A 21,373-nucleotide genomic window follows, 5' to 3' on the forward strand; every position below is an offset into this window, starting at 1 on the left:
TTTTTTTGGTTTGTTTTTTTTGTTTTTTTTTTTTTTTTTTTTTTTTTTAACATTTGGCAGTATGGCATTAGCAGTGGTATGGAGGAAGCTGAAGATTTGCAAATTATGTGGTGATTGTATCCAAAACTGCTGAAATCTTTTGAACTGTATCAAACAGAAGCCTTATTTCCTCTTCAATCATTAGCATAATCTGAATGTCAGTAATCCAAGATAAAGAGTTTAGCCAAAAGACTATAAGGCATAATGCAGAATCTTATTAACTTGAATTTTTTGAACCTGTGTCAGGGTATGGTGTAGTGAAACTTCTCATTAGTTTATTAGGATTTTCAGCAAAGAATGTGCAAGTGTTTATCTATGCGTATGTCTGGGTGAGTTCATTACTCTGAATCGCTCTAAATATTAGAAGCGAACATCAAGCTTGCTTATACAGATGTGGAAAACATTTTTTTAGCCTGTTTTTCTTAGGTATTTACCTTCAGGAATTCAGGGTTTGGAAATTGTGATCTTGTATAGTGCATTTTTAGTTTTAAAATAAACTAAATTGTCTTTCTTTTCAGTTGTTCTGATTGGCTCATAAACATTTGTCGAAGAAAGAAAGACCTGAAGGCTCGCACAGTGTGGCTTGGGTGTCCTGAAAAGTGTGAAGAAAAATACCCCAAAAACGCCATAAAAAATCAAAAGTACAACATCTTTACCTTTATACCTGGGGTAAGGCCACTAAACATTTTCTGGTGTTGTGCTTGACTGTATGTTCTGTAGTATTTTTTGACTAATCCACAAAAAGATAATTTTATTTTACCATGTCCTTCTTTTTCTTTCTGTATTTGTCTCAATGACTTCAATGAAAATTAACAGTTTCAGCGTAAGTCTGCATTTTTATTAAATTGTTTGGGTTTTGAAGGGACATGTACTTAATTGCAGTTTGAGTGGTTGGAATGCAATGAAGCTTTTCAAATTTGAGATGAGTTTCTTTGCACTTTTCTATTCAGCATTAGAAATTTATAATCCTTTTTTAAAAAAGTAACAGTTCTACATGCAAAGGATTCATTTCACTTGAGAAGTAAATAGATGAAAATTTCAATTTAGTCCCATGGATCTTTCCTCATACTCCTTGCCACTGAAAGTATAATAAATAATGAATTCCAAAATGGACAGCTCCTTAAAGAACAAAAACAACTGACATCTTCAATTTGTATCACAAGTAGGCCTAATTTAATGCTTTTCAGAGTTGCATTTGTTATTGCAGTCTTTTTGCAGGTATTTTTGACTTTGAGTGCTGTTCTTCAGCAAATACTTCAGTTGTGGAGTGAAAAGTTTTTTTGTCACTTTTTTTGTAAGAAGCCATATTGTGCCTTAATTTCAGTTTTCTGCTTGTACTATACACCATGTATGTGAAGACAAAAGAGACATTACAGTTTTGTCTAGTTCACAGTTTTTTTAAAAATGTGTTGTTATAATGAAAGTTAGCAACAGAGAAACAATTTTTGAAACTTCAGTAGTTAAACCTAAAAATGTATCTTAGTGTGATATTATAAATTTTAGTATTACACTTTTAGTCATATTTTTACAAATACCATCCAAGAGTCCTGTGTCCCATAGCAAAGACTGACTGTCTTGTACTTTTGAATACATTGAATGCTTTGTCTTAAATTTTTTATTTGAGTGATCATGCTGATTTATAAGAGTATTGATTCTATTCTTCTGGCCTCTTTAGTCCAAAGACTGGCAGGTGTTTTGTAATGCATTTCCTTATTAAAACAACAACAAAAAAATAATGGCCTTGTAATTAAGACTGATCTCCTGTCAGGAAAATAAAATGTCACTTATCACATGTGGATAAAATATTCTCATCATTATTGGACAAAATAAATGTTTTCTTCCAAAGTTTAAATTATTAAATACACTGAAATTGGTTAAGCCACATATGCTTTCCTAAAGGTCACAAAATTCATTAAGCATATAGTAAGCCATTGATTATTGCAACTCGAAATCTGCAGTGTGGATTACAAATCGTGAACCAGATTCGCGTTCCTTATAGGGATCAGACATAGTTTGCAATTCCCTATTGTGAGAGAGAATGTTTGTTCTTTTCTGATCTTTTAAAAATCTTGGTTTTACCCAATAGGTGAAGTCAGATTTTTAATTTGGTGCTAGTATTTGAAAACTCAATAGTAACTTCAAAATGAAGTGAGATCCTAAATATAAAGCCTAATAGTTGAAAATGAAATGTTTTCAAATTTTAATTTTAGATATAAAGTAAGATTTTTCATTTATTAAAATATTGTGTAGCTGTCTTTTTTATGCTGCTTTACTAGAAGTAATTTGTAGGGAACATCACTGTATTGGTTCCAAACCCATAAATATAACAAAATCATAAATATTGACTCCAGTGGTCTTCTCTGGTTGAGATTTTCATCATATGAAATTTTATGTTCTCTTCTGTAGTTTTTTAAACATTGAGGCTGGCAGTGGGTAATATTCAATTATTTCATATCCAAATACAAACTTAAAATAATGCTTAGATTAACAGAATTTTACCTGCTGACTAAAAGAGCTGTAACATTTCTAAAATATCAGCAAATTTCTGAACATTCCATAAAATACTTGCTGCTTTTTCCTTTATACCAGTCTGTTTAATTTCCATTAACAATTTCATATACATCTTGATACAGCTGCTTAGGAATTTTGCATGAGTTTCCATAAAACATATCTTTTGTGATGGGTGGGTTTTGAAGATACCTCTCCTGAACTTCAAGGCAGTAGTTTCATTAATTTTATGTAGCTGGAGACTTTTCAATTTGCTTAACAGGGCTGAAGTGCTTAGCTTTGTATTGAATGAACTGTCAGTGGTCTGCCAGGATTCAAAAGATTTGTAGGAAGGTGCTTTTTAATTTCCACCTTCTCCTACAAGATCTGCACCTCCTAAAGTACTGTCTGGGCTTTTCTTTGATCGGGTGTATCAAGTTTTTGTAAATAGTTAAACATACTAGCTGAAATGAGTGTATGAACTTCATCAGGATCAACATAAGGTGCAGGTTCAGCCTGAAATACTTGCCTTTTGGAAGAAGAATCTGACCTTCTTGACAACTTCTGATTTCACTTTTTTATCTTTACAGTTTTATTGTTAAGTCATGAAATAGCATTCCATGCTATTAAAAAAAATCTTATGCTTGGAGGCTGTTTTGGTAGTGTCTAACTGAACTGGCAGCTTTGAGGTACCAGTACTTCGTTGTGCCTGCCAGAATAACACTTTGAACTTTCCTGAATATTTTTTTCTAGCACATAGGTTTTTACCTAATTAAGTAATAATGTTGGACTGGTAAGAGCAATAAATGTGAGTAAAATAACTTTCATTTCTGTGCAAAAGTCATTGTAATATTAACTGAATTTTAAGATGAAAAGATGGAGACAATCCATGAATGTGGCTTTTTGATCTATTTTGAATGTTTTATCTTTTAAATAATTGGTTATTCATTTTCTTAAGTCTCAGTGTTCCAAGCTCAGTAACCACTTCTCTTAATGCTGCTGGAGGTGCCATATTACCCTGGCTTATTGAAGATATATGTGAAGACTTTGAAGATTCAAAATTCTATAAAGTGAATAATGTTCTTAGCATTGTAATTACAACCAAAGCAATCTTGAGAAAGATGTGCTTGCTGAAGTGGTGCTTTTAATTACCAAAGGAATCTCTGCATCTGACATTGCTTTGGAGTATGAGAGAATGTATTCTGTTATAAGTTTACCGTGGCTTCACTTAAAAGTTGGATAATTAGCTCTGAGTTTAAATCAAATATTTGATTTAGTAATAAATCTATCTTAATACCAATATCTAAATCTTTGTACAGTGATCTTTATACATAGTCCAGTTTTCAAAATTTTCAAAATTTAGCAAATTGTTTTTTAGAGTGAAAAGAGGCAATACTATCAATGTATTTTTCTCAACAAAAATAACAATATAATATAAAAATAGCAGTATAATATTAAAATAATGTAGTAGTGTGTGATGATATATAATATATTTTGCTATATAAGTACTGTAATAATGCCATCTATAACAGTATGACATATAATGCTTTTATATCTCCTATCATGAAAAAGTATACTTTATGTATATTATGAATGGGAATTTTAAGACATTTATCTACTTTCTTTTTCCTTTTAGGTTTTATATGAACAGTTCAAGTTTTTCTTGAATCTCTATTTTCTCATCGTGTCCTGCTCACAGTTTGTACCAGCACTGAAAATAGGCTACCTGTACACATACTGGGCTCCTCTGGTAAACAGAAAAATACTATTAACTGGAAATTTGGGGGTTTTAATGTCGATGAAAGGTTCATGTCTATGTACATTGCATAAACCTGCAATTGGTAAACTACAGTGGTCAAAGAACATAACAGAAGTAAAATGCCTATTTGAAAGCTGTTCTTTGACAGCCTTCCCTTCCACTTGCCTGCTATGCCTCTGCCCCACAGGCGAGGTTGTTTTTGTTAACCAGCATGTCAGTGTGTAATGCTCCATGCTGCCTGCTGGTCACTCAAGTTTAAAAAAAAACAACCAGCAAAAAAAGCTCAAGCTACTAAAGAAACTTACTGGGTAACATAGGTAATTTCTGTGTTAAATACCTTTCCATTTATTGTTATTTGGTGACTATTTTGTGTTTTCAGACTAGGCCAGAATTGTGAGCATAAATTTTTTGCATTCCTTCTGTATCAGTTTTGATCACAACCTTTTCTCGCAAAAATTGAGATAAAATATTTTAAGCCGTGGGTAAATCAGGAGGAAATTGTTCCTTGAAAAGAAGTTGTTAATTAAACATGCTTCTCCTAATTGATCACCCTGCCAGTTGCACTGGCTTTCTTTTGATACATCTTTTTATTATTGAGCTCTCTGCAGTATTTTCTTGGGAAACTGCTCAAACCACTTGCTTCTGACTCAGGTTTCCTATGGTTTGAAAACTGATTTCTTGTCAGAGATGACCCTTTTGGTAGTCTGCCAGCTATATTGCCATGATTTGCAATTATTTTCTTATTTGTAACCAGAACATTACCTTTTCTTTCATCTTCTTCCCAGTCCCTCCACACTAGGTTTAAAGGCAGGAAGAGCAAATGACTTATGTTTTAAACTTTTTTTGAAAATTGGTATTTTTCAGTAGCATTTATTTTCAGTAGTATTCAAGAAGAACTGTGACATGCTGACTGCTTGAGTAAAGGTCATTCTTAAGAAGTCAATAGAGTAAATATTCTGGATTGATTTAATTGTTTTAATTGTTGTAACGTGTGTTCTTTTAACTATGGATAAATAGAGAGACCATCCTAGATGTTCTTCCCACCTCTTTTCCCAGAATTTTGCTTCTTCTGCAACAAAAAACCACTTTCAAGATAGAAAGCTTGTTCAACAGTGGGATTTTAAATGGGTATTTACAAATCTTTGTCACTGACAGAGTAAAAAAAGACAGAAGTCAGCCTTGTCCGGAAGTTGCTCTATTCACCATGATGTACTGTGTACAGCACTATACATTAGTGGGATAGTAAGGAAAATAAACAGGTAAACCCTTAGCATCTCAGCTCATTTCTATCCTGCTCAAAGGGAGAAAGTACTGTATTTTGTGAACACTAGTGATCTGTTCTTTATAAATATGTTTGTATTATTCAAAGGTATTTTGAATTATGCATCCCAGTTTTCACATATAGCTTGAAAATACCAATATCTCAGTATGGTTTTTTTTGCTAAACTCACTTGATTCTGCTTTAATAGCTTTTCTACTAATAATCAACTTCCAGGTAAAAGGCAGCAATTGAATGTTGAGCAAAGCTAAGCATCTATGAGGAAAAAACAAAACATTTAAGTCTGATCTGTTGGTCTGCTTCTGCTGCTTAACAGATAACTGTAGGTTTTTTTGAAGGACATGTAACTACTGATAAATCTTCAGTAATAATCAGAGGAGTAGCTATGACTTGTATTTACTCTCAACATTTTAAAGGAAAATTGTTTGCCTTGATACATAAAACCAAATGACTAGAAGCTGACTATTGCTAGAACTGTTTGGGTTTTTTTTTGATGGTGTATGTGGATTTTGTGCGTTGTTTTGTTTGGATTTTTTTTGCCTGTGGTTTGTTTCAACAGTTTTTTACAACACAGATACAGTTATATCAAGCCCCAAAGTTCTTAAAACAAGACTATTTTGCTAATTTATTTTCAATTGCTTTAGGGAATAGACTTCTCGTTTGCACTCCAGCATACAAAAAGTTTTGAAGGATACAGGTTTGATTGTAGGCAGTACATTAAAGATACTTACCTGCTTACAGTTAAAGAAAGATGACAGGTTCCCTTGTTAAACTGACTTCACAATTTTAGCTCTCCTTTGGAAGAATATCAATTTCCTTTGAGCAAGTGAGTAAAAGGAGAAGTGTCTTTTTAAATTGTTCCTCATAATCATGAGGTCAACTGTACTCAGCTGCTCAGCAAGAGGCTGTTGGAGGAAATTCTTGCAAGTAACACCTTGCATTCTGTGTTTTGATTACTGTCTAGTAACAAGGTGTGTGCAAATGAGAAATATGTTTGAAGGTGCTTCAGGAGTGCCCTTTTTTATGCTGCTTAAATATCTATATTGCCAAAGCATATGAAGATACTGCTGTCAGAAAGGGAGAAAAGCTGATTTTTTTTCATTCAATTATGCCCTGTGGAGTAAAAAGAGAATGTTTTTTGCATAGGCCATTTTTTGTTCTATGTAGTTCCACTACAATTGTAGCCAATGTAAACTTGAACAAATAAGTAGTGCTAAACTACAAGGTCACAGCTGGATAAGCCTTGGAACTTTGGTCTGGAACTGCAAAACATTGCTAAAATTGGTAGGAGGATTTTAGTCAGCACTTTTAGGAAAACTCTACACCTTCATTCCTTTCATATTGCTGGGATATTAGGGGAAGTTTGGCAAACTGTGGACTTCTGCAAGAGAAATCTAATGGCATACATTTTCTTCTATAAAGTTGTGTCTGTCTGAAGCTAGATAGATAATGTAGAATCTTATTTGTTGGTGGATTTGTTAATATTTTAATTTTAAATCCATCTTGTAATAATGAAAGGTCCTTTTACTGGTAAAAATTTTCTTTCTCTTTCATTGATGAACTTTGAAAAACTCAAGTGCTGAGTCTAAGCCAGAAGATCTGATCTGAGGAGATTTAGAGAGGTAGAGAGGAAATTTATGTGCTTACCCCTGAATTGTTGTGTTTTTTAGCTTACCACCCTTTCTAGCCAGAGACCATCACAGCTGAGTGAAGCACTCTGTGCACTTCCAGTAGAAGCTGCAGTAGTCTTGTCTGTGAAAGGAGCAGCCAAAGCATTTAGACACTTAGTTTTTCAGAACAAATCCCTTTTCCTTTGTCCTTATTTGTGATGTGTTGCTAAATAGCTACATTTAAGATGCAAAATTATAGAACTAGCCATCCATTTATCTTTTTCTTTTTATTAGGAAAAAGGCAAATTTTCAGCATTAGAATTGGAGGGTTTTTAAATGTTTCTGGTAAAGCCCTAAAGTTTGTAGATGATAAGGAAATAAGCTTATTGAAATTATAAAGGCTGTCTTTAAGTAATCCAAAACATCTTCCTTTTTTGCATTTTGAAATGCTGTCTAAATTATATGTATTTGGGCAGGTAGTTAATTATATTTGTACAATGTGCAAGTCTGATTTTGTTTTTCCTGGACTAAACCAAGATACTATTTTAATTTACTGAATAAAATACTCAAATTCAAATTAAAAAAAGAAAAGTAAATGTTCTGAGCACATGTTCTTACTCTGTGTAGTGTTCCTACTTGTCTATTTCTATTCTAGCACTTAGAATTCTGAACTGCATAATTGTGTCTTTAACAGGGATTTGTTTTGACGGTCACAGTGGTACGGGAAGCTGTTGATGAATTTCGACGTTACAAGAGAGACAAAGAAATGAACTCACAGTTATATAGCAAGCTGACAGTACGAGGTTAGCAACTCCATTTTATAAATCCTTAAAATATTTAATCTTTTTCTTATATATATATTTGCAGGCGTTCAGTTCAAAGAAATAACTAATGGTTTCCAGCTGTAATACTCAGTATGAAACTTACATTCAACTAAATAAAGCAAGTGATTTTCCTTAGACAAATGTGTTTGTTAAATTTGGCCTGTTTAGGAATTTTGATAAATATTTGGGTGTTTGTCAAAGAAAGATGTATGTATATAATTGTATATATTTTTTAAGAATTCTGGTGTTTAGTACCCTGACGTCGAAGAGCAATTTACCTCTGAAATTGATGCTGAACAGTAACTCAACAACATTGTTAACTATGTATCAATCATATATAGGAAATAAAGGAGTAGTAAATAATGAAACTAATTAAAATTCCCTGGAGCTTTTCAAATTTGGTGGATATATTTGTGCTCAAGAAAAGGAAGGTGTATTGTAAGTCAGCTTCAATATAAAAAATATTAGTTTGAATTTTTGCATGTAATTTGAAGTCTGTTTGATCATGCAATATGGAACAGCCAGTTTTCTTTAATGAAAGGAGAAATCAGTTATGACTTTTTTTGGACTCAACACATTTAACAGGTTTTTGTGAAGACTTTTAAGGAAGTGAAGCACTTCAGATGTGAAGTGACAATTACATTTGGTAGGATATTGTAAATTTTAAACGTGGGCAGAAGAGAGAACTGTGCATTGCTCTTCACTTTTATGTGCTTAGCACTTCTTACTGTTAGATTCAGAACATAGTACCACATAGAAAGAGGCAAAAAATTGTTATCAAACCTAGTTAATAACCTTACAATATGACCTTGCTATTACCTTCAAAAGGTTTTTTTTCTTTGTTAATGATTTTCCTTGGCATAAAAATTCTAAAAGGGGGAAGTTAAGGGAATTTGAGGCGGTACCTAAGGCAGTTAGAGTATATGGCAGACATTGTGCCAAATGTAAATTCTTTTTACTTCTTCCTAACATACATTTCAGTGCACTCTTTAGTATATCTTGGTGAATATTTTCTGAAAGTCAGTGGGAAGAGTAACATCACCAGGTTTTGGAATCTTGATTAGAAACTAAACTCATGGAGTAGCTCTGGATAATATTCTCTCCAGAAAATAAATGGATTAAAAGCTTGTAATTTAACACAAGTATGTTCTGTATGTTCCCATTTTTTGGAGTAATTGGGAGGTAAACAAACAGTCAGCAATCTTGTTAGAGATGGCATAACTTAGCAGCTGAGAGGCATTCATGCTGCTTCCTTGCCGTGTGGATACTTGTATTGTTTTTTGGAGTTTCCATCCTGAAGGGAGCAACTGTCGGGAATAGTCTCATGTTCTTTCTTTCCTTGTCAGTCTGAGATAGTGTTGTCAACATTTAGAAGTACAGCTGTTGAAATTTGGCATATGGGACAATTGGCATAACTATAATTTGTTTAACACAAGGGTTTTACTGCTGGCATCCAGATCTTTTTTACAGTCATTAATACAGTCTGTTAGGAAATGGACTCTTAATGGCTTTTGTTTCAAAGTTGTAATTTAAACTTCTAGTTAGCCTATTCATTTTTTAGATCTTTCATGGTAGGCCACTGAACACTCACCTTGAAATGGATTGTACAATCTTACCCTATTCAGCAACAGTGTTAGTAATCTGAAATTTTTAATTCAGGAAACACATGTACATTTTATGGTTACCTTTGTGATGTACATGTTAAGAGTGGCATTTGCTCTTTTAAGAGCAAAGTGTGGTGCCTTTTGTGACTGTTTCTTAAACCTGTGTTAGAGTTAACAGACATTTAAGCAGCATTTAAGTACAAGTTTTGGGATTGCAATTTCCTCTTTCCCTGCTCATGAAATATTTTATGAGGGTATATGTATTTGAAAAACCCTTCATTTTGTGGCTTCTTCTAGAAATAAGGATGGTGACAATGAAAATTAGATTTGGTCACCTTAGAGATTTAAAAGTAGTATACAGTAATGTATGGGTAAAGCCCAGCAGTTATATCAGGAACTGACACATAGAGAGAAGGGACTTATTAAAAAGAAGCTTTAAAAATGCCCCTTTTTAAAAAAAAGGGTATCAGCTTTTAACCTACAAGAGTGTTTGTCATTTTGACTTTCAGATTTTGGTGTCAGTGCCATCATGAATTCATACTTGAATTTTGTTCTATTTTATGTGTTTTTTGAAGACTGGTCCTCTACAGAAGTAAAGATTCAAAAACTGCTTAAAATGAACTCTGAATCCCATGTTGACAATTATGTGTGATCATTGAATTAACAATTTTGAGTAATAACTAATTTTAAGAGTGAAAACATTACTGCAGTCATCACTCAGAGTTGTACTACATGTTGCCACAAACCCATATATAAAATCATAAGTAGTGATAAATTTCACTTTTTTCCTACTATAGGGTTCTTCCATAATGAGATATTCTGACAAGTAGAGGTATAATTTTGGTACAAAAAATGGGACTTCCTCCCGTCATAATATTAGACCAAAACTTTTTACATGTTATAAAAGATGTAGCTTTATTTATCTGTGTAAATTAATAAAATCAAGTACTTTGCTTCCATACACTATTTAAAAAAATAACTTTCAATATAATTACCTAATTTTTTCATATTGACAGTATTGTTCAAGTGGAAAAATTTGGTTAAGCCTACTATACTAAAGTACAGGCTAATAGTTTGGAGAAAGAAGGCTTTGTTTCTTGTGAATGAACAAACTTGATACTGATTTAATTAAAAGCCTGAAAACTGACGTCACTCTTAAGAGTCACTTTTCAGAGTGGAACTGCACTTTATACTGCTCTAGCATTTTTTTTTTCCTAATGATTTTATGACTTGTGCTAGTTTTACAGTCTTCTATTTGAAATATTTATTTTTTCCACCTTAAAGTGAGAGAAACTGACATAGGGATGTTAAGCAGGTTGCCCATGCTCAAACTGGACAGTGGAAAAACTTAAAATTAACAAGACTCAGTGTTCAGTTTTGGTTGATAAAAACGAAAATTTAATGAAAATAATATCTAGTTAGTTGTTTTCCAAATTATGTATTTACTAAAGGAAAATAAACATATTTTTTGCAGTAGAAATTATTGGGATCTAAGTTGTGATTACTTCCATAAAGATAGTGTGGGTCGGTTGATTTGTAAACTAATTTTTTTTTATACAGTGCTGCAGAAGATTAAAATTGAAAAGTCTGCAACTATCTATCAGGTTTAACTTTCTGTTGGAGTCTTCCTTAGTCTTGGGGAATCCTAAACATGTGAAACATGTGAATGCTGTCTTATGACTTGCATGTTGCTAGTGTAACAACTATCAACTTTTGAGGATAAGAGTATTCATGCTAGTACCTGTTGAAGACTTAGAATTTCTTTCTACTAATTAAAAAATTTGAATATGTATTTATTGTAATCAGCTTTTAAAAATAATAATGAGCAGGAAATCAAGGGGGGATGGGACATCTCTTTCAAATGTTACTTATTTGTAGTTGGACAGGTATTGACCAGATTAACATCTGTAGGCTAATTCTGATTAATGAGATATTCAGTGATATACAGTTCCCTATTTGTCATGTAACATGGAAAAGTTCGCCATATTGGATGGTCACCCCTTGTTGAATTTGCAGTGTGTAACTTTGCACTTTGTGAGTTGATGAACCTGCTAACCATGAAGTTTGAATTGTTTCTATTTTTTGAACCCTTCATGGCGAGTGATGAAACATGCAAATCAGTAAATGCGTTGAAGTCTTTAAGTGAGCAAGTCAGTTAAGTGTACCTTACACTAAGTGTCTTGTGTCTGTCATGTGATTCTTTTTCTTTGTTTACTTGATGCTTGATTTTTGTATCGAATATATTGCATTGTTCAGTGTATGAGGAATTCTGCTGTCCTAATCTTATCAAGATGTTTGCTGCAAAATCTGCTTTGCTGCATATGAAATTCTGCAGATCCTCAATAGACAGTTTTCAGTCAGCATTCAAGTTGAAGTTGGAAGGAGGAATTTCTGTTTCAGAGCAGTTCACCTACATATCCTTTTCTAGAGTAGAAGACTGCATAGGGAAAAAAATTAAACCTGGGCATGCAGGATTGGGAGGTCTGTTTTTCTCACCTAAAGGACAATTATACTTTTGACACAGTTTATTCTCTTGTGCACTTAGGTATGACCAGTTAAGTGCCTATAAAAGACTGCTATTCTGAAGTAGAATCACCTCAAGCTTATATAAAGGCTATTATCTATTTCATTAGCCTGTGAAAAGCCTATTTGGATAATAAAATTGTAAAGCAATTTTAACTCTTCTTTTCTCCCTTTCCATTCTTGAAGTTGGCAGTTCTGAACCTTTCTTAGTGAGGTTTGTCTGTGCAGTGTTACTGAAGTTTCCAAGAAAAAAAAAAGATCAAGAATAACTTACTTTTACAGTCACAACTACTAGTGGCAGAAGATGCCTGCATCTGTCACTTTATCTCGTAATGTTTAACATGTTGCAGAACTCTCACTTTGCAACATGCAAAGCAAAAGAAAAATTGAATGTCAGGAGAGGTAAGTTCAATGAAATAATTCCATCCAGGATTCAAGTGTGAAAGCTTAGGTCTTGGCTGTATCCTTAAAAGCTATTAAGGAATGTAACAAAGTTGAAAGCATACATTTAAAATTGTGTGAAATTAAGAAAATATCAATAACCAGTAATTACTATACAAGAGGAAAAAGTATGAAAGCTAGTATGTTTCTTTTGGAGACCCAAAGTGATTTCAATTTTTTTTTTGTTAGAATTTCAGCTCTTCAAGAACAGGTTGTCCCTCTGCTTTGAAAAGCCAGTCCATTAAGAAACCACACTGTATCTGAGCCTAGAAGGTACCACATTAGGTCATTATTGCTTGTAACATTTCAGACCTATGGATGATTTTATTCCTGATATCCAGACCATTTGCAACAGACAAGTTTTTTGAAAATTACATAAATTTTATCTGATTATGGAATCAGTACTACCAACAGAACAGAATTTGAAATTTTAATGTAAGAGAGAATTTTAAATAGAGCCAGAAGAGAGGAAAAATCAAGGGGACTGTTATTCCACTTTTTTGCAGTATTGAGGAGATTGGATAAGGAAGAATTTCACCCAAGAGTAGACAGGACACATAGGAGAGAAGCTAGGAAGTTTTTTTGTAGAATTTTACAATTGGTGGTAAAAGACTGACCTTTCTTTACTACATAAGATAGTTTGAAAGAACAACCTACAGACCGCACTTGGTCTGAAAAATCAGCATCCTCACCTTGGGCTCACTGGAACTTTGTTTTTCTTCACTGCCTGCCTGCTGTGTTCTCCTCCAACTCCCCATTATGTTATGTGTACTCTAATTATGCTGACAGTCAGGAAGAGCTTTCATATGGTCTACACTGCCATCAGTCAAAAGAGTTTTATATTTATGGGTTAGAGGCAAGTGCTATTACTAACTCCACAAACAGTACTTCAGACAATATTAAAGGTACCATGGGTAAGGTGTAATAGCAATTTTAGAAGAATTTGAAAATGCTGTTTTCAGAAGTGTCTGCTCTTTCAAGAGTAGCAGTCAGGTGATGGAGACACTTTTTAATAAAAAGAAGCGTAGTTTATACCCACATTTTGTTTACTTCATTTCCTGTTACTTTGTGTGAAGTACTTGTTAGCACATATGAGATATTTATTAGTTTTTCAAATCATTGCAGTTCATTTAAACTGGTTTATCTCGGGAGTATAATGACTTACTGCAGACACATTTCAGTGTTCCTGTTCTGCATAATTTTATACATTGCTTTAGGCGAAAGCCTTGCGCCTTGGTGGACTATAAAGTCTGGATGCACAGCCACTTCTGACAGCTTTGGACTTTTTATTGGTAATTACACAGATGGTGAAGTGTGTTTTGCTATGGAGATGTTTTTAGAGAAAAAATAGTTTGCAAAAATAATTTATGCAGTGAATAACATTCAGTGCCTTTTTTTCCGAAATGCATCTTCACGAAGATGTAGTATTGCATTGTTTTAATGTTCTCTAAAATGGTATCTAATGAGTCTCATTTTTGCTAGCCTAAAAAAAGCGTTCATGTTGACTTTCCAGAATTTCAAGTCACTTTTTTAATTACTGCCACATTTTATCATTTAGTATTTAATGTAATATATCATGCCATTCAAATTTATTGTAGAATTGTCCTATGTGTATGTAAGGCCTTTTCCTTATGTGTGAGGATGTACAGGTTGATCCAACAAGACATGTTAATGTCTAATAAAGAGAGCATTCTCCTTTATACTAAGCCACCTAGAAAACAGTCTGATAAGGAAACTTTTCAATTCATTAAGTGACATTCCTGGAGTTGCTAGATGAATTACAAACAGAGGTGCAGTGTGGGTTCCTCTTAGTGTACTTGGCACCAAAAATGTTTGCTTTATGTTTGCCCTACATCATGTTGCACATGAATGTTCTACCTTCTCTTGGTCTTTCAGGCTTAGTGTCTTTTGATCTTTACTGTAGGCGCAGTTATGGCCTGATTGTGGAAAATCTCATTGTTTAAGCTGATAAAATTGCCAGTAGTTGCATTTGGTTAGTACCTTGTGTAGTTTTACTCATACATGACCGTATATGTAGTGTAGATCTGAGACTTGACATAGCTTGTGCTAGAATTTTTGTGGCTGATACTGCTATCATCAAGTGATTGACTGATAAATTGATGAAAAGTGTTAGCAGAAGAATAGAAAACAATATAGGTAATGCTATTCTTTTGAAAAAGCCAGCAAACTTAGAAAGCGATGTTACAATGTTTCTTCTGGTACATACTGGTACATATTTCTAGTCAAAACTTCTGAAATTTTAAGGAGAATTCACAGGTTTGTGCAGGTAAGCAGGTGAAATGTATTGATTTTATGTCAGACAGTTCCTTTAGTGGTTGAGTTTTAGTATTAGTTGCTTTAAATTAAAAAAAAAAAAAAAGCTTTTGATGCATTGACCCTAATTTAATTTCCATAGGTATCTCAAAACTCTTGTAGAAAATTGCTGATGTTCTTGCTACAGCTTTTTATACCTTCTGAAATCTTCTGCTACTTCCTCTGCCCTCACAAATTTATCTATTGAAGGTAGCATTTCTCTTATATTTGAGAGCAGAGGACAGAAAGTGCTTTTGGCGAGTGAAAAATGGAACTAGTGTAAAAGGTAACTATCAGTAGCAAAGTCTGGCTCTCAGAAGTAACTTTGCAGACAGGCCAAACAAAAATTGTGATTTTTCCTGACATTGCACATTTTTGAAGTGCTATTTTAATGGAAAATATATTAAATATTAGCTGTATGTTACAGAATTACATCTATTATTGACTGAATTAGACATAAAGCAACTGCCGCTTTTGCATGAAATTTTAAAGAGCAAGTACTCCAAATAATTACTCATAATGTGACTCCTACTGCCTTTTACTAAATGTAAATATAAGGAATTATGGTCTCTCTTTATTGAGAGTTGTAGTGAGAAGGTCTCATGGATTTGCATCCTACCCTAGTTTTTTTTGTTATACTTAGTATAAATGAGCTGTGGCTGTGCATTGACAAATCTGCCACTCATAGTATTTTTGATTAAACTTCAAACTTTTTGATGCTCATTCTGTGCTTTTTTGTGTCTTCTGTTCTAATTCATTCCACTTGTCATTTAGAACTCTAACACCTTGCCATGTTTTGACATACTTTCCATCTTATACCTGCTGCTTGGAATCATGGTAGTATTTCTGCTGAGGGAAGATCGTACTTACAGGGGGTGTATTTCAGCTCAGCAGGCTATTCAAATATGTGTGTGTGTATATATCCTTAGGGGATTTTGGGTTTTGGTTTGTTTTTAACTCAGGGAAGCCACTTTATTTTGAAGTTGTAGGCTTGGGACTAGAACTCCTGAATTCCACTGAGATCAATAATAACATATTTAGGACAATAGCTTCACCTTTCTGTCTCAGTTTTCCAGTCCATCAAATAAGAATGCTAAAACTTAAGAGTCTTACAAATAATAATACCCTACAGAATGTATGGAAATTAAATTGGAAAATGTGTATATTTTTGGGTGAGTTGTTCACAGCAGTTACTGAATGGGCAGCTTTAGAAAATGAAAAACTCCTGTTTCAGCTTTGTATATTTTTATTTTCTAGAATTAAATCTTTAGGCATTTCTTTGACTTTAAAGAGGTTTACGTCTTTTCTGCTACAATTGCCAACATTATCAGATGGTGCCAATTACATCAGGAACTTTAGTGGTCAAGCAAAGGTTCCTGTTGGTAACTGTGCTGTGAATAACAATTCATGTGTGCAAGACTGCCCATGACTATAAACCTAACAATTCTTGTCAGACACAGAAGTGCTGGATAGTAGATGTGAAAGATTCCTCTTTCCAATTTTACAACTCTATTACAGATACTATAGATCAGACTTGAGTATATGCCATATGTATTTTTTCTACTTCTGCAATAGCTAACTGGTTACAAAAGTGGAATTTTTTAAACCACTGGGTTATTTATTCAAACAGATGGAATGTATTTATCAATGTATTCAGCAGAGATCTGTTTTGTATCAATTGTAACATTTTCACTTAATAGTAGCATCTATAAATAACACTTGCATTCTGGGATTTATGTTCTTGTTATTCTTTATTAATGTTGATTACATTTCTTCTTTTTTTTTAAGGTAAAGTGCAAGTTAAGAGTTCAGACATACAAGTTGGAGACCTCATCATAGTGGAAAAGGTTGATACTTTTAAAATATATTTTAGAGACTAAAGATTATTTACATGCTAATTATCTTCTGAAGAAAAGTGTATCAAGGTACTTATCTGTGAAGTCCTAACTAGCTAGTATTTTAGTTCAAGCCCTATTTTAGAATCTTCAAGGAAGTCTATTATAGAATTAATTATATTTTAATTAATTATATTTTAATTAAATGTATGTATTTATATTTTATGAATAGTTATATGCTTAAATCAATCTTGTGAAGGGAATACAAATACAGAATTAAATTCCCTGACATGTGCTGTGCTGAATGTTTTAAGATGTCTCCTTACTGATCCCTTCCTTCTGATGGCTGAATCAGTGTTTCTCTCTCTGAAAATTTCAAGGATCATCTTAATTTATGCATGTGTGTGTGTGCGTGTGTATATATATATTTATATATTTGTATAATTTTAATATAATATGTATCTAACTATATATAATTAAATAATAAGAATATTTGTATGGTTTTTAATGGACAGAAAGCTTTCCAGTTTGTTTGCAGATGGTGAGTGAGAGCTGTGAATTCTTCTTTGCTCTATATTAACATTATAATAAAGATTTTTGCTTATTTCAATTACCTTTCTGGGCTACTAAGAAATTATTGTAATCTTAGAAGTCAGCTTAAATTTGTTGTCAGAGGTAACTATTTTTGCTTAGATTGATTCTGGAAAAGTGACTCACTTTCTGGGAGCCTACAACTAATTCCCATTATACTTTGTATCAGAGAGCTGATCCATTGAGGTGCTGGAAGAAGGCACCTAAAATTGAAGCTTGTATCTATTTCTGCTTGGTTTGGAAAACTTCTGTTTCCTTCATTTCTGTTTCTTCTAGTTCAAAGAAAAAAACAATGCACCCAGGTCTCATATGGCTTGCTGCTCTCAGCTTAAAATTTTTATGTAGTTTTCACCATTTCTTGCTTTTTTTCCTGTTCTTTTTTGTCCACTCTGTGTACCTTGTATCTTTTTGGGCCCATCTGAGCAGCAAGTACTAGGCTGTATGAGAAAGGCACTGGTACGTCTGACCTTCACATCTGTTTTGCTTTATACCTTGTTACTTTAGAGTGCAGGTGGAATTGGCTTGCACATGCTTGCTTCTGTCTATTCCAGAACTTCTAGGAGACTGAGATATTTGCTTTGATTTTTATTAGGGAAGTTTTCTGGTTCTTCTTGAACTCTAAACCTGGAATTAATTATTTTAGAGTGTAGGGAAGACTCTGATGGCTACTTAGGTAGTCTGCCTTCCCTGAAATTCACTGTGATCCATCTGTCTGTTGGATTATACTAGAATTTAGAAAACTGGAGTTACTTCGGGGATCATTCTGTCATGCATGAAGTTGACAGAATTTGCAGTATTTGCAGTAGCTTAGAGCTCATATGTTGTGAGTACCTGAAGTTTCTAATGAAAAAGCCATGTTTAAGGATTTAGAGAAATAATGATTAATGGGCTTTTTGATGAAGATTTTAGTCAGGTATTATCAGTAAGATGCATATAATGGTTTGAATGTAGTATTTCAGCTTCAAGTTCCCTACTGCCCCACAGAGCTGTCTTTTTTCCTTTTGACCTAGCTGGGGGTGCTTTCAGGGTAATGAAATTAAATGTCTTCTGGTTCTGTTGAGGAGTGTATTTTGTTGGAGCAAGCAGTTTTCAATTTCAGAGTATGACTCTTACGCCAAAGAACCAGTCAGGAGTGAAATGTTCAATTGCTCACTCTAATGGCAGAGAAACAAGTTAACATTGTATTTGACTGGTAGATACATCAACAGCATCTGCAGTGAAATTAATGACTCATTTGAGCTGAAGATCCATATGTTAACTAGTAACTGCATCACAAATACTAACAACTTAAGTGAAAGGCTTTTCTAGATTTAAACTTTTCAAATACTGTGATTGTCTTTTTTTTTAATAGTCCTAATTAATTTCAAAGTATTTCTTAAGTGACTGTAATATGCTTAAAGTGGTTTAGTTTTAAGTGATAAATCTATTGTTCCAATTGAAAATTTCATATAGCACTATTACTAGGCAGGATGAAGCCTGAACAGATGAAAACATTGCCTAATTTTAAAAGCTCCAAGACATTCATATCTGTTAGCTGAAAAATGCCTTGAGCAGCCATGCTACTTCTGGATGTTCTCCTTGGCTTGTGTTGAGATACATTTTTAGTTTCCAGTGGAAGCACAGATGTGCAAAGTGTTCCTAAATAAGACAGTTGAATGGATGAGTTGTTGAGTTCAGATATTGTTATTTAGACATTGTACATTATTGACTGTTTGGAATACATTTTGGAGATGTGAGGAGGGCATAAACTCAACAACATATTTAGTTAATAATAATAACTACACATTTATGGGACAACATTTAACAATAACAACACATAATAGTGATTTAAAGCATGAGAACAGTAGTGCTTTTTCCTCAAACCTTGAGAGCTTTTCTTGGAGTTGTAAGGTACACAATTTTTACCTTAATATTATGTGTAAAGTGAAATGAATCCTGTACTTGCAAGGATTGCAGCTAATGCTAACATGCAGTATTTCACAGCATGCAGATCCAGGAAGACAACTGGGAAGTGCCCGTTCTATTTATAACTCCGAAGCAAGTGGGAGTATTTCAGTTGATGACAGAAGTACGTGGTTCATTGCACGCATGGAGAAGGAAGGACAATAAATGCAGAATTCCAAGGGTCTGTAGCTATGCACAATTGAGGGGAATTGGAAGACTGACTAGGGAACAGGAAATTTTATGTAAATAACAATTTCTTGATAATAACATGAGAAAAATATAAAAGTAATTTGAAAGCTATGGAAGAGTATTTTTAAGTGAGTATTGTAGCTTGTGTTGCAGGAAAGTATAGATGTCTTTATGGGTTTTTTGTTTACCAGTCTGGCTGGTATTCCTGGACGGCATAGTTACTTAGGGGAACCCTGGAGCTGGGAAAGCACTTGCCTTGTATTGACCATTGGCTGGCTGTAGCTAGATCTCTAGGACTGAATCTGGAAGTCTGTAAACATTGAGATAAATGGAAGCTCCCCTTCTCTGGATCTCTGATTCTGCCCAGATTTAAGAAAAACATTGTATTCAAGTAATTTTCATTACTTATATATTCAAATTTCAGGATAGGTTAATAAGCATTTCTGGTATAATCTCCGTGGTAATTGAGATGATGTAGTTTTTTCATGGGTTTCTGGATGCTTGAAGTTGTATCTGTTGTCATTTTAACTTGTTCTACTTTGATAAATATGACATGAGAGGGCTAACGTGATTGACATACTGCTGCTGTTTGACTGTGACAATGTACAACAGAATTTAATTTTCTCCATAATGAGATGTTAAAGATTTTGTAGCATACTTGCCATCTGTTTCTATGTAGTCACACTTTTATAGTGACTAGGTATGTATCTGCAGAGATATCTTTGCAGATACATTTTGCAGATACATATTGCTCCAGAGTCAGCAATAATAGTGACAATGTTTTTGGTACCTAGTACTCCTGTAGTGTCTTTCTGCCCACTTCCACATTATGAAAAACCTGATAATAAAACAAGATGTCAATTTAAAGTACTTTAAAGACAAGTCAGTCTCTAGCCTTCCCTACATGGTAGGATACATTCAGATACATTTATGCAGATAAGGTTTCATTATTTTACAGGAAAGAAAAATGAGCAAGAGAGAGCACAAAAGAAAGAAAAATCAATATTTATTTTTTGTATTAAAATGAGAAAATATTCACATGACTAATTTGATCACAGTCTATAACTTTCTTATTGGGGGGCAGATGGGGAGGAGTGGCTGATCACCCTCTGGTGGTCAGCATCAGGACACAAGGAAATTGAATCACAATGGTATGCAGTGACAGTGCAAGGAGTAATGGCTTTAAACTGGAAAAGGGTAGATACAGATTAGATAGTAGCCAGAAATTCTTTACTGTGAGGGTGGTGAGACAGTGGAGCAGATGGCCCAGAGAAGCTGTGTTTTCCCTGTCTCTAGAAGAGTTAAAGGGCAGGCTGGATGGGGCTTTGACCAGCCTGGTCTAGTGAAAGGTGTTCCTGCCCATGGCAGAGGGTTGGAACAAGGTGATGTTTAAGGTCCCTTCCAACCCACACCATTCTAGGATTCTATGAATGAAGCTGTGTTAGGGAAAGTTCTGGGAAAAGGCTTGTCACTGAGAGGCTGGACAGTCACTGGAACAGGATTCCCAGAGAAGTGCTCATGGCACCAAACCTGTTTGAGTTGGATGATGCTCTTAGTCAAATGATTTAGTTATAGATAGTCCTTAAAGCAGCAGGGAATTGTGATCCTTATGGGTCCCTTCCAACTTCAGATATGCTATGATTCTGCCCAGTTTTGCCAGGCATAAAGTATCTGAATCTTGGATACTCTGTGCCAGGCTAATGTTTCATTCACTCAATATGAACTGAAATGTGTCCTCTGTGGAAATTGGTAGTGACTTGTAGGTACCTCCTTTGTATTACCAGAACTTTTATTTAATTTAGTATTAGATCATTTGACAGTTATTTTTGCAAAATTTTTGGATTTTGGTGAAGTGTTTTAGCTTGTTTACAAGTAATTGGAAGTTTGTAGGCATGAAGTCAGTAACCTGAAACTTGTGTAATGGATTTATGTCAG

General features: G+C 33.9%; 1 protein-coding gene across 2 annotated transcripts in view; it reads left to right on the forward strand.

Moving 5' to 3' along the window:
- The window catches only part of ATP9B (ATPase phospholipid transporting 9B (putative)), a 153,692-nt gene that overhangs the window by 26,436 nt on the left and 105,883 nt on the right, over nucleotides 1-21,373 (forward strand). For both annotated transcript variants that reach the window (XM_041464291.1, XM_041464292.1), the window contains exons 3-6: nucleotides 558-708; nucleotides 4,163-4,276; nucleotides 7,869-7,977; nucleotides 16,668-16,726. In XM_041464291.1, the coding sequence (XP_041320225.1) occupies nucleotides 558-708; nucleotides 4,163-4,276; nucleotides 7,869-7,977; nucleotides 16,668-16,726 (433 nt within the window). The remainder of the gene's footprint in view (nucleotides 1-557; nucleotides 709-4,162; nucleotides 4,277-7,868; nucleotides 7,978-16,667; nucleotides 16,727-21,373) is intronic.

The sequence above is a fragment of the Pyrgilauda ruficollis genome, unplaced genomic scaffold (genome assembly GCF_017590135.1).
Source record: "Pyrgilauda ruficollis isolate IOZ18807 unplaced genomic scaffold, ASM1759013v1 scaffold178, whole genome shotgun sequence".
Lineage (NCBI taxonomy): Eukaryota > Metazoa > Chordata > Aves > Passeriformes > Passeridae > Pyrgilauda > Pyrgilauda ruficollis.